Raw genomic sequence first — 14,086 nt, 5'->3', positions numbered from 1 at the left:
CATGGTAGTGAGGTAGATAAGTGAATTCACTAGAGTGCAGGCCTTGAAAAAGGCTTGCTTACGTTCCGCTTTCATATTCTGACAAGACCTTTTCTATGCAACAATTTGTGGCGTAAATTCAGCAGCGGCTGTTCTTTAAAAAGATAAAGAAACTGTCTGAGCTTTTCTTTGTCCTAGAGAATACAGAAGCAAAAATGTGCATTTGTTGATTTTAATTGGATCTCATTCAGAATTCAAAGCATTAACAATGCTGGCTTGAGTTTGGCACAACCCCATGTCACTGTGAGCAGCGATTGCAATGTCTAGAATTTAGCGAGTATGTGTGCGTGTTAATTTAGGTTTGTTTGCTTCTTATTAAAATAATTTATTCTTCATGTTGTGAAATATATTATGCCTGCCACCGCAGCTTTAGTAGAAGGTTGAGTCCTAGTTAGCAAAGAACAGGCTTGGACCTACCTCTGAGATTTGGCGCAAAGTTTTGTTAATTCATCTGAACCTTACTGACACTTCCAGTTCAGGTGATTCACTAACCTGCGCTCAGTCAGGAAATGAAACGCAAAGTCATAGCAGCATTCACAAGTCATAAATCTTTCACAGGTTTTAATATTTTCCACATGAGACAGAAACATCTTGACAGGGATTCAAATTTGTATTACACCCACTGAATATTCATGAGCCGAGACTCGCTCTGAGGTCTAAATGGATGTGGTGGGTCCGTCGAGGCGGTTTTCTCAGAACGCTGTCCTCACCTCAGAGCTTCACGCCTGGGCTTATTGCCCTGACTTGGTCTGTCAGTCATATCCAAATATGCACTGATTCACTCGCTGCCTTAATAATTAAAACCGGGCAAGGCTCCGCGGTGGAGGATTTGCATGGGTGAAGGTGCCACTGATTCAGCAAAAATACAGAAGGGGAATGACTTATTTTCTCACATCCAGAGGCAAGAGATGATATATGCCTGCATGCCAGGTTCTTCCACGCAACAGACAGATAATAAGGACATAGATGTATGTTTTGGGTTGTTTGGGGGTGTGCGAATGCCTTATTTTCATTAAACATTCAAGATTCAAGCTTTATCAGCTTGGATATTCAGTAGACCATAGAAATGCTAGCTAACATGGGTTTGAGCAGACAAGATAAAGTGAAAGGAGTAGGAATGGCCTTTTATTAATGTAAGACATGTTTTTTCATCAGCATTTATCATGAGTTCCTTCTGATTTTAATTAATATAGTACAGTGTAAAGTCACGGCCAAAAGTATTGGCAGTGACATAAATGCTGTGTTTTGCAAAGTTTCTGCTTAAGCTGTTGTGGTGTTCCTTCAGATTGTTTAAAGGTTATTATGCAGAGTGATCTGATGCGTTTATATAATTGCAAAAAAACAACTCCCCAGATGTCAATCCCGTATAGAGAACCTGTGGTCAATCCTCAAAATGTAAGTGGACAAGCAGAAGCCCAAATATTGTGATCTCATATCAATAATGTCCAGCATGCCAGAGCGAATTGCAGAGGTTATGAAAAAAAAGGCACAACACTGTAAATATTGACTCGTATTGTCTAGTAAATATTGCATAAATTATGTTTTATCAATAAACGCTTTTAAAACTTAAGATACGCTAACTTAATATATCCAGTATACCATAGAAACATGTGGAAAATAATCTACAAATACAGAAGCAGCTAACTTTGCAAAACACAAAATTATGTGACTGCCAATACTTTGGCCACAACTGTAATCTTGCCCACTACAAAATCTCATTTGTACATGAAACATTTGAACAATCTGATTCATACATAGCGATAGGGCTTCATTCTTGATTTTTATCTTTTCCCAAGATCAGGTTGGCGGCAGATGTTCATTCAAGTGTGCTATTAGTATATTTCTTTTTAAGTAGAACATAAGTCTACTTTTCCCAATAAGTATTCTTAAAGTTACACTTACTGACAGAATATATCAATCAGGTATACTTTAAAATCTACAGTATGTAAATCAAAAGTATTCCAAGTATACTTGACTTGTGTTTACACTTTTGACTGAGTAGCCAATTTCCACTTTTTTCAAAATGAATGACTTACCACATAAAATATGCTTTAAAATACTTAGTAAAATGAAGCACACTTATTTCTGTAAAGTTCATTTTAAAACAATGCTAAGATGAAACTCCTTCTTATTTTCAAACCACTAAATTGGTGCCGTTGTTTCATCCTTTTAAAGATCTTTTCAAAGGACCTTAAAGGCAGAACAGACATGTAATGAGCAGGAAATATCACAGCTCTGTGACTTTTGTCAACTCCTGTGGTCAGGGCTTAGGTTGGGCAATCCAACATATTGATCCCTTAATTCATCCGCTCGGTACGATAAAGGTAGGGTCAGGCCTTTGAGTGTCCACCGCTCTCTCAGAACACAAGCCCTATAAATGGTCTCCTTTGTTTTTAAACTGTTTTTCAGGAGAAATCAATGAAGTCAATGAGTCATGATTAATGTCTTGACAAGCTCTTAATCTCTACTGCGTGTAGCATTTCACATCTTTTTCTACCCTCTGCATAGACTGGCTGCTAATTTCCCAATATCGTTTTATAATAAGGAAGCTGATGAAAGAGGATCCCTGTGTATTCAGTATTGCGTCCTGCCATAACTTGATTTATGTGCGAAATACACGTTCATAGGACCCATTATAGATGTGAGAGCGGAAATGATCATCCATTAAGCAGCACTGGGGGGGTAATCATTAAACTGACTGAGACTGGCCGGATGCCTCATTAGCTTTTGCTGGACACTCTGTGACTTGATTGATGGCTAAAAGCATGATTAGCTATTGTTTCAAATAGTTCTGTGTAGTTGGATTATCTTTATGTGTAATAGTAGCCAAAGAGTAGCATTAGCCATAATGAGGGTTGAAAAAAGGGCCACGGCGGGATATATTTCTGAACAATTTCAAGTCTAATCTACATTTACCAAGCCAGGCTCCAGAATTATGTATTAGCACAAACATATGGCTCACAAAACATATTTTATGGTCCTCAAGGCTACGCGGAGTGCATGCTGGTAATCAGAGGAAACGATGCAGAACCACTTAACACAGGGCTGGGTGGAGGCCCGCTTTTACACCGGTGCTATTAAGTGCCACGCTCACTCCGCCAATAGATGAAGTTTCATTCGTTGCCTCGCTTTCCAGACGTGTTTAAAATCACTTTCACATCTTCCCCTTGAGTACACAAGAGAAATTCTTAGCGTCTGTGAAGGTCAGAATATGATGTTTTAACCTTCCTTTTCTTCATCACATCTGAGTCGTTCTCAGAGACCACATTAAAGCCATCCGGGAGATTCGGTCCAAGCAAGACAAGGGAATTAGTTCTCTAAGTGTCTCTTATCTTCCTTTCTCCACCGCTTGCCTCGCACGCTCTGTTTCTTCTTCAGTAATGAGTGTCTACCCAATTTAGTTCTTGTCCCTCTTGGGGAATAAATACTCCTCAGCCATTTCAATGAAGAAAACATAGATCCCCTAGAGCCTCAACCAATGACTTCTAAGTCAAATGTCTTGACCTATAGTGCAAGTATACTTTTGGATTTAAAGAATGTGAATACTCCACTTCTTTTTATTGAAATATAAAAACATTGTCATCAGGTTTGGTTTAATATTTTGCAACAAAGAGTGACTATTTTCCTTTGTTTCTCTCTACAGCGGCTCCTAAAGGCCCCAGGCTTGTGATAACCCCTGAAAGGGCAAAGGTAGGGGATACGGTGCGCATCACCGTCCAAGGTTTCCAGGTAGGATCTCCAGGGGTAAGTGCATGGGGGTTATGAAACCAGGGCCAAGTTCAGTTTTGGATATGAGGAGGTGGTCCCACATGTGCAGTTAAGCCTGTGTAATGAATGGCTATAGTGACCATTCTTACAAAGTGTGCAATACAGCACGTGTATCTGTCAGCTCCTGACCTGCTGTTACAATCGATGAGCCATCAATCTAAATGATTTAGCCTGTCCTAAGAGGGGTTATGTTGCATCTAGAAAAATCACAGCATTCAATCATGTATGAGGCGATGGAGTCGCAATAGAGGCGTTCAAAGTCTTTAAAAGGTCACAAGAACAGAAAGTCTGAAAATGATATATTGACACAGGCCCTCTGGGCTTCAACTCAAATAAAAGGGCACTCAAGGTTTTTAGGAAGTTCTGGATACATATCAGCTGTGAGATGAAATCTAAGAATGTAAGCATCTGTGGAGACAGTGGAGCCTTTAGACGGACGGAAGTGACAAAAATGCTCTTTTGATGAAATGTCTAGTTATATAAGTCTAGTTTATGTTTGATGCTTGTGTTGGTAGAACTTTTTATGTTGGTGTCTCTATAAGAGCAAAGCAATTGCAACAAAACTAGTGTGATGTTGTTTTTGAAGCTCCTAATGTGAACACTGAAAACTTGAATTTTCAACATTGAATCCTAGAAAACACATATATTGATAAAAATGTAAAAATATAATTGCTAAATGAATGTACAGTTTAAATGTGTTCCATTTAGAAGTTTCTTTGCTGTTAGATGTCAAAAGAATAAATAGTCTGCCCAAAACAAATTTGAATGAGATGAGACGTTGATGAAAACTGGCATCTGAAATAAGGTGATTTATTATACTAAAGTTGATTAAGTTGGCTTCTTTTTGCTAAATCTAACTCCTCCAAATTGTGTTTCTTCGCTATTTGGATCTGTTACCAGAAGGCAAAGGGGCGGCTGATTAAAAAAAACGAATATGTGGTTTGTTGATCTACATCACAACAGCTTTCAGGGGTTTTCTTATTTCTGTTTGTTCCTGTCAGTCTTACTAGAAAACAGGTGCGAGCACAGAGCTAGCCAGGAGCGCTTTACTGTCAACATCGCCAAATTCATACTTGCTTCAACACTCCGTCAGTTCCAAAGGCCTAGTCTGGCAGGGAGATTTTCTCAGTGTAACTGTCATCGTCTGCCAAGAGCTAAAAACATTTTGCCTAGCACATAAAAACAGCAGTTTTGGTGATGATCCTCCCAATCTTTGTGAAAGCTCTACCTACCTACATTCAGGTGGAAAGAAATTAGATATGATATGCTATCATTGCTGAATCTGTTTGGTTCGCGTTTTTTTCACCATGAGTTTCAGTGAACGTTGCAGTAGATTTGTGTGATGTTTTATTTCGTACCATTTTTGGACATGGGGGAAATGGCCTAGGGTGGATGGGGGGGGGACATATTGTTTATTTTTATATGCAAAAAAGGCCACTATATTTCTTTATGAAATGAGTGATTGAAGGGGAAAGATGAAAGTTCTATACATTTGATAGAAAAGATAAAAATCTGCATTTTGAGGTGAATCCCTCCGCCCATTTAGTTTACATTACTCATAATATTTATATTATTATTATTCACTCAATTTAATAGTAAGACTGGCATGGCATGGCACTACTTACTAATATACTACCGTATTATGTGTCATAATAATGAAAAGTATAGACATTTTTTTTCTGAGAGGTAGAAGCAGTTTGCCGCAAGTCAGCATGGTCAGTTGCTTGGCAGATCAATGTGTATATTTCACCCACAATTTATGTATTTGAAGTACACCTTTAAATAATAAAAAGAATGGTCACCATAATACATGCTTGACTGGAACATCACTCTGTTTGGATCTTTATATTTGCTCATCACGAAATTTCAGATGATTTTTAAACCAATGGAGATTTTTTTTCTGAAAAGACATCTCACCTATCCTTAGCTGCTCCAAGGCCCCTGGTTTCACATGTCGATAATATAAATGTTAACACAGATGAATCCTATTTCCCAATCCCATTTCTACCCCTTACCCCTACCCCTCTGTTTAGCATGTTCACGTGAAGGGTTAGATGCTGTCTCAATTCTATTTTGGTTGGAGGGGAGGTGTGAGTAAATGTAATGTTGTGTTCAGTTTCTTGTCTTGAATAGTTTATAAAAAGTCGCAAAATTTTGCTAACAGATTGTACGATTGAACCGCAACAACTGCAAAAATAAGTAATTGTAACCAAGGTCGTCTCCGGAAGGCAATCCCGAACCGCGGGAAGCAGAACACGCTCCAAGCCTCCGACCAATGTGGAGACCCAAATTCAGGGTCACTTTTTAGGCTGTAGTCTATGAAATTGATATGACTACAGCTGAAAGCAGCATCTTGGACGTTTGTGATAAACATTGCTGTAGGATCGTATTTTAATGACGTACAGTGTAGGAGTGGTGTCCCATTTCTTAGGGGAATGTTTTTAGCCCTTTCCCTTGCCACTCTGTTTCAAGGGGCGAGGAGTAGGTGAAGGGGTATAAAATAGAATTGGGATTGGGCCTAAATTCTCCCCTGAAACTTAAATGCAGACAAAAACGACTTAGTATCCCCTTTGGTTTAGCCTTACACAGATGAGGTCAGATTTCTTGTATCCTTCTTTCTAATTTGCTAATGAATTCATTAAATGAATTCAATTAATAAACCAAAGACAAGTTATGCTTCACAGTACATCCTGGTCCAATGCATGTGCCATAAGGGGATATTTTTATATGTGGATCTGACCTGATTTCACAAGCAAGTGCAAACTCCTTTCACTGCTGTCATGGTGTGAATGTGGAAGTCCAGTGACACAGGCAAGCCACACTCTCCAATGATCCATTATCAAAGGTCACCAAGACCTGCCACACGATATCGTGGAGTTAGATGGATTGTGCTAGCTAGTCACTTATCACACCTAGAATCTGGGCAGATTGGTTTGATCAGCAGGGGGAAGATAACTTTAATGTTGAGACCTGGCTTCTGGGTTTCTAAACACTTGACTTGATCTTGTGAGGTTTTAAAAAATATTTGATTCAGTTGATGTACCAGAAACTTAGGAAACTTATCAATATGCTTCATTATTTGTGTTAGTGGGCTTCCAGGCATAGTTCTAGACAATGCTACACCATGGACGTCTTTTAAGAAGCGTATAAGAATACTTGATATTCTTTTGCCTCTTGTGCACTAAGTGTTTGACATGATTCATTGCCTTTAACAGCATCAAACCCTTCACATACCTTCTCCTCACAACTCTTTAACAAGATTTGCTTAAGGTGTCTTACTAAAGTATTTCTTTCTTTCTTACTTCATGTCATTCTAATCTTTTTTATGGGGAAAGGTAACAATTATTGAGTGTGTTTTAAGTGCAAAACAGCTACAGCTTGAACTGTTAATGCACTTCTACATTGGGAAATATTTGTATAGGCCTATTGTTCATGACATATAAAGCTATTCGCTAACATAAACTAACAATGAGCAATGTTTTATGTAGATTTTTATCAACATGTTTTAATCTTTGTTAATCATTTAGTTAATCCCAATACTGTTGTTAAAGTTTGTTCGCTGTGCATTAATACATTTTAACATTAGTAAATGCTGAAGAAGTATTATTCTGTGTTAGCTCATGTTAATTTATACAATCACTGTAAGCAAATGTTTTTTTAATGTTTTTATTTGCTAATCCTTGTTAACAAAACACAACCTTATTGTAGGGTGTTAACAATGTATTTCTGCAGGGCTTTTTATCTTTATCCTTAATTTTCTTGTACACACACACTACTTACAGAATGAGGTGTTTCCCGAGCCTCTGTACACCTGGACGCGGATAGGTGGGAGACTGCTGGATGGCAGTGAGGAGAGAGATGGGAAGGAACTGGTGTTGGAGCGAGTGCCTGCAGAACTCAATGGCTCCATGTACCGTTGCACGGCCCAGAATCCACTGGGCTCTACTGATACACATACACGCCTCATTGTGTTTGGTGAGTGAAAATATGAAATAAAGTGAAGTTAGCATTTTTTACTATGTATTGTTTTATATCTGTGTATGTGTATGTATGTACGTATTAATGCATTTATTAATACTGTATGTAGGTATTAATATATATAAGTTATGTATATTTATTTTTAACCTCCCTGATCATTTCTTTTTGACCTTAAAAAGGAGCAATTCTAGGATGGTTAGCCACAGATGTCTTGTTCTTAACTCGCATTTTCATTTATAAGCCTAAATATTAATCATCAAGGTCGTCTTAAAACCTAAATAGCCTCATTTGTGTGATTATGTAAAAATGGTTGCCTGAACGCGTGTGTGTTTTACCACCTCTGGACTAGTTTTCCCCCAAGCATTCGGCTGTCAGGGTTTATGAGAGATCTTCCTATGGCAGAAGGGCAGATCTAATCAAATATGTGCTTTAGAAGATGAGGGACAGTTTGGCTCCTCTGGATAATCCGAATGATAGCCGTAGAGTCGTAGACATAAGCTAGAAACTAAGCTCATTACACACGGAGCCTTGAATATACAGTACAATTGCATCCTTGATCAATTTCTTGGTGATTCAACCGCATATGGAAATTGTAATCCTGTAGCCCATGTTTAAAAGAGACAGGTTGTGGGTTCGATTTCTAGAGAACAAATATGCGAATAAAAATACATTTATTAGATGCACTTGAAGTCGCTTTGGATAACAGCATCTGCCAAACGCTATCTTCAAGAAGCAGTGTTACTTTCAACACAGCGTTGGGTCAATAAGGGACAAATCCAGATGTTGGATTAAATTAACCCAGAAAAGTGTTTATATTTCACCCACTTTGACCCAATAGCCCAGCATTTTGGCTTGAAACAACCATAGTTAAATATATTACCCAACTGTTAAGTATGTCCCTTTTCGACCCAACGCTGGGTTAAATAAACCATCATTTGGTGTGTGTGTAAATTTGAATCAACATCTTATATATCTTATCACATATTTTGCTGCATATTGGTACAAACATTTTAAATAATGTATATATACAATATTATATTTTAAGATATACAATATTATAAACTATTGCATATTATACAGTATAAATGTAGAATAATTTAGTCGATAATAATATAAGAAGAAAGATTTTACATATTGTAACAGTATGGCAGTTGGTGCAGGGCTTAGGACAAAAATACCTTTTTAGCATATTTTAATATTGAAACTATTAGTCGCACATCACACCCTCCCTGTAGTTCTACTCATTTATATCCAACACACTTACAAATGTTTGGGCGGAGCACACAAGGCCATTTAGCTGAAAAGCGGCTCTTTAGAAAAGGCCTCGCCTGGGGAATGGCTCACGTGGAGGAACATTAATGTCTATTTAACAGCCCAGTTCACCCCGAGTCATCATCTTTCTCATTCAGATGGAGCTTGTGCTTTTGAGTCTGAACACGGGTGGCAAGGAAAGGAGAATGGTGATTAAGAGCCTTTGAACTGGGCTACTATTGACCCGTCTCAATAGCCATTCATTAGAGCCCATCAGCTGTATAATAGAACAAAGATGAGCATTTACGTAAAAGGAAGCGTGCAGTGTCACGTCTTGTTAATAGATTTTTCGGCTATGCTATCTGTCGAGGGTTCAGTTCAGTATTTAAGAGGATTCTTGGAAAAGATTTTGGTGGTGGTAGGTGGGAGGGTTCACTGAGAGCCCTCCCAGAGTTCGAAAGGTTTCGGTCTTTGGTATATTTTCCATTGAAGGCCTTGTGAACTCTAGCTGCTGAGTTCTTTGGAGAGATTCAAGCCTTTTTCTCCTTCCAGAGGCTCTGCTATCTTCATCCATCATTAGACTACAAACCTGAATCGCAGTTGTTTTATCCACTAATACACACTCTCTCCTTGTCTCCCCTTCCTTTTTCTTTGTTCTACAGAAAACCCAAGTATGATGAAAAACACACAGAATCCCAACAGTAAGTATTTGAACGTCTGACTGATTTGATTTATTGGCGATGCATTTTTGTCTCTTTACTAAATCAACTTGATGAATTGAAATTGAGAGCAGCTCCACAGCATTTGCTTCCCACATATGGTTTCATTTCAAAAGCACACATCTAAATCGTACAAAAATTTGGATAAGGTATAGACATGATTACAGACCCATACCGTATTGAAGGTATGAGATTACTAGTGACCCAATAACCTCACTTGTTCTCACAGATTGAAGCTATTTTGCAATACAAGCCATGCACTGTTTTTATTTTGTTGGTCTTTTTGTACTCCCTGCCTGAGACATTTTAAAGATACATGGCCTTTTTCTTTTGTATCGTCTCTGGCCTCCCTCCATCCCATCCTCTTGAAGATGCCATGTGTCTTCCGAAGCCCTGCTGTCTTCATCATTTAGACCGTAGAAGTGAGCCATCAGTTACCAATGCACCAGCGGTTCCACAGCAAATATAATTCAGTGATGGATTACAGTTGTTTTACACATTCAGCTCTGGCTCATTTACACTTGTTTTAGAGTCTCATATTTAAAGATGAAGAACTGTCAGACATTGGGGTGAAGACCACTGTCCTTTTTTTGTGTTACTACTTTCCTGTTATTTTCTTGTCTGTGTCTCTTCCTCTCTCATCCTGTTCACCCCTTGCCGCACCTTCCACCACATCTACGGATGTGAATTTGAATATGGAAATGCGGCAGAGCAGGTGTGTGAGAGCAAGGACAGAATCAGGTCGGCCAGAGCGCTGATCTTAAGGCGAGCCTCGAATGCCCCTCGTATGCAAGTCAAATGGCTTCCAGAACAAGAACTCTGGAAGTCACCATGTCCGACATGTGTCTGAATCTCAAACACCCTCCAGATTCACAAAATAACACCCTGAAGACTGCGGTGCTCACAAATGGTTGAGTGTCAGGAATCATACTCTTAGTTAAAAGAGAGGTCTGGGTTTGTTCAGAATGGCTTTTTAGCATACTATTTTTACAGTATGTATTTTGTATACTGTGTATCATAAGTCAGTAGTCTTCTTATTATACATGGGGTATGAAGATGACCTCAGGAATTTGGCAAAATGTTTATATTTTACAACCAGAGCATGCTGTGTCCCATAACGCAAAATATGCATCTTGTTTACACTGCTTTATACAGTGTGACAATGCTAATGTTTCATTCCAAGCATCCATTTAGTTTTGAACATAAAAGGACAATTGTCTTTTCATTGTGAATTGTTCTTTATGCTTTTTTAATTAAATAATACCAATTCAAAGCCATAAACGTAAGTATTATTATAAAGTATCACTGTTTTGTCAATGAAAGTGAGAGAGATAGAGATGGTAAAAAATTACTAAAGCATTTAAGATGTATTGCTCATAATGCTTATGACAGCTCATCATTTAGTGCTGATTGAAGATTGTGTATTATGCATGGAAGTTCTGGCCCTAGTGATCCACAACTGTCGAACAGCTCATTGAAACCTTTTACAGTGCATTAGTCGATTGCGGAGAAGTACCTGAGAAAAAAGCAACTCTCATGTTGCTTATTTGCGTACTGTACTTGTCACTTATGCAGTCATTAATGCAAAAAAGTGAGGAAGGTATTTGCCAGGTCTTTAAAGGTACAGTATATACAATTTAGCCGCAGGAATTGCAACCAATGGCTCACTCCACTCCTCCTTTTCGAAGCACTACAGTGGCTGACACAGGACTAAGTTGTCACTTTTTCGCTTCTTTGCCGAAGGAGATAATAAGGAGTATGTCAGTTTAGGGCTACTGTAGAAACAACATGAATTCCATGCAAAGGAAACCGGAGTGTATTTAGATAGAAATGGATCATTCTAAGGTAATAAAAACATGTGGTTTTGTGCCCATACATTGGAAAATAGGAGCCAAATATGTTTGGTTACCAACATTGTTCTAAGCAAGAAGTTTGTGTCCTGCAGATGAAAGTTAGTCAAACGTGAATGACATGGTGTTGAGTAAATTATGAAAAAATGGTATCTTCAAAGCACAATAAATGTTTGTTTATGCATTGCACATTATTTCAAGTCTTTTGAAGGCAAACAATAGCATAGTGTTATGAGCAGACCTGAATTTAAAAGTGTGCAAATAAAACGTGTGACCTAAGGCACGGGTTGGACATCAAAAACATAAATTACATTAGTTCTCATGTAGCTTGTTACCAAGCATGATGAAGTCAAACCAGCCATGTTTGCATCATATGTGGTATTAGACTAGAATTATGATTTGCATAAATTATTTGATTTGAATGTGGTTTCATTTGGGTATGTTTACATGTTCTGCTAAAAATAACAGCATACAGTTTGGGAAAGAAATGAGAGTGTATAAAAATGACAGTGTTTTTATTTTTGTTAAAGCTATTCCTTTAAGGCAACGTTTCGAGGTCAAAAACTGGATTAAGATGAGAATATTCTTGACAAATATTTATTACTTTACTTTCTCTCTTTCAGACGGAGCTGCCGGTTTGCACACGAATGGACTGATATGCCTGCCACTTATTCTCACAGTGACTTTTAAGCTGACGTGAATATCCTCAGTTCAGCCACACATAAATACACCTCCTCTCCAGGCAGACGCACACACTCCAAACACACACAAACACAAGCTTTCTCCAGCCCGTGAATAAACCTAACTTGCTTTCATCTGTGGGAGAACCTGAGCCTTCAACAGGGGGCACACCACCCTTTTCTTTTATGAACACATCCAAAAAAGATCCAAATGGAAATTATAATAATATTGCTCATTAAAAAATGATTACATGTGAAAATATGTGAACATGAGAACAAGAATCTACCATTTCACACAGACACGCTTTTTGTTTGGTTTTTGCCTGTCAATCATTAAAGGTCTGTCATTCAGAAAGAGAGAAAGAGAAGAGCCTGGTGTCGAGATGCACTGGGGTGTGAAAAAAAACACTGAGAAATTGTTGGTTTCTGACAACGCTGACTGTCACTTCAACTCTGACCAGTCTTATTCAAGCTGCCTCTGTTGAATCCTGCACACTGGCACAAACAGGAAACAAAACCTTTTTAAGGACCATGTCTTTCGCCATTTGTGTTTTCGGATCACAGTATTTTTCCCCTTTTATTTTCTTGAATGGCTCTTGAAATGTAACAAAAAAGAGACATTGCGAAGCGTCCTGTGACGCTTTTTATTGCAAAGAAATGAAAGATCCTCTTTTCAAGTGTATTTTGTGTACATCGCTGTAAATAATGAAAAGTATATTACAGAAAAGATAAAATTAATAGAGGTTTGGGGGTCAGGATTTGGGGAAAAGATGCAGACGCTTTATTGCGTGTGTCTGGTCATCCCCAGTGGCCATCACCCGAAAATCCAACCCAGATTTCATGTGTTCAGTATCTATGACATTTGTGTGACTGTTTTCAATCACAGAGGAAAGAGGGCGACCTTTCTCCAGTGGTGGTGCATGTGACGTTTGAAGATGATTTCCCCTCTCATCTGTTTGTTGCCTACCTGTACTTAAGTTCTTGTCGCATATTCAGTGACCTGCATTGTGTACAGTCTTTATCTCTAATCTAACAGTTACTGCTAGGACCATGTTAGATGCCATTAACCCCCCCCCCCCAACTCCCAAAGGATGCTCAAGTGAGTACAAGTGTAAACAGGGTTGTTGCATTTGTTTCATATCACCTGTATTAAAAATGGAGATGATCTACTTATAATGACTGTGTGTGATTGGATTTTGGATGCTTTGTTTTACCTTAAAGTTACATTCACCCCAAAATGTAAATTCTGTCATCATTTCCTCACATTGATGATAACGAACAAGGGCGGTACCAATTTACTTGCATTGGTTTTGTGTCCATACAATAGAAGGCAATAGGTTTAAAATGACAAAAGGGTTTAGCAAATGTTGACGGAATTACATTTTTGGGTGAACTATCGCTTTGATATTTCTGCACCCTTGGCAGCAACTAAATTTCTGATACGGCCATTCCATGACATTTTGACTTTCTTTTGGTCTCGTACTTTGCCACTTTACCAAACTGTGTTTTCTCTACACTCCTAGCAGGTTATAAATAAATGGTAAAATAATAATCATTATCAGAAATGATATGTATGATTTATTTGACTTAATTTGTCTGAATTAAGAGAGATGATTTTTTTCTATTGCCAAATAACTACAAGCCTGTACATTTTTCTGAAGCATTTTGTTTTTGCTGCAGTGCTCAAAATACAATATGACTGACGTATGATTCATTTTTGAGCAAGTCCTTTCAGAAAATGGCTGTAACTAACTCGTGACTTATTTCAATCAGTTTGCTATTTTATATTTTTGCTACAGGT

The 14,086-nt window shown here is 38.2% G+C and overlaps 1 protein-coding gene across 2 annotated transcripts in view; it reads left to right on the top strand.

Moving 5' to 3' along the window:
* igsf21a (immunoglobin superfamily, member 21a) overlaps nucleotides 1-13,827 on the top strand; it is a 173,396-nt gene extending 159,569 nt beyond the window's left edge. Inside the window, exons 7-10 of one of the 2 annotated variants that reach the window (XM_079482708.1) lie at nucleotides 3,683-3,783; nucleotides 7,590-7,782; nucleotides 9,699-9,737; nucleotides 12,229-13,827. In XM_079482708.1, the coding sequence (XP_079338834.1) occupies nucleotides 3,683-3,783; nucleotides 7,590-7,782; nucleotides 9,699-9,737; nucleotides 12,229-12,305 (410 nt within the window). In that variant the 3' untranslated portion in view covers nucleotides 12,306-13,827. The remainder of the gene's footprint in view (nucleotides 1-3,682; nucleotides 3,784-7,589; nucleotides 7,783-9,698; nucleotides 9,738-12,228) is intronic. The other variant, XM_079482709.1, reaches the window with a different exon arrangement.
* The last annotated feature ends 259 nt before the right edge of the window (nucleotides 13,828-14,086 follow it).

The sequence above is a fragment of the Barbatula barbatula genome (genome assembly GCF_947034865.1).
Source record: "Barbatula barbatula genome assembly, chromosome: 20".
In the NCBI taxonomy this organism is placed as follows: Eukaryota; Metazoa; Chordata; class Actinopteri; order Cypriniformes; family Nemacheilidae; genus Barbatula; species Barbatula barbatula.
This window is presented reverse-complemented; position numbering and strand designations above follow the sequence as displayed.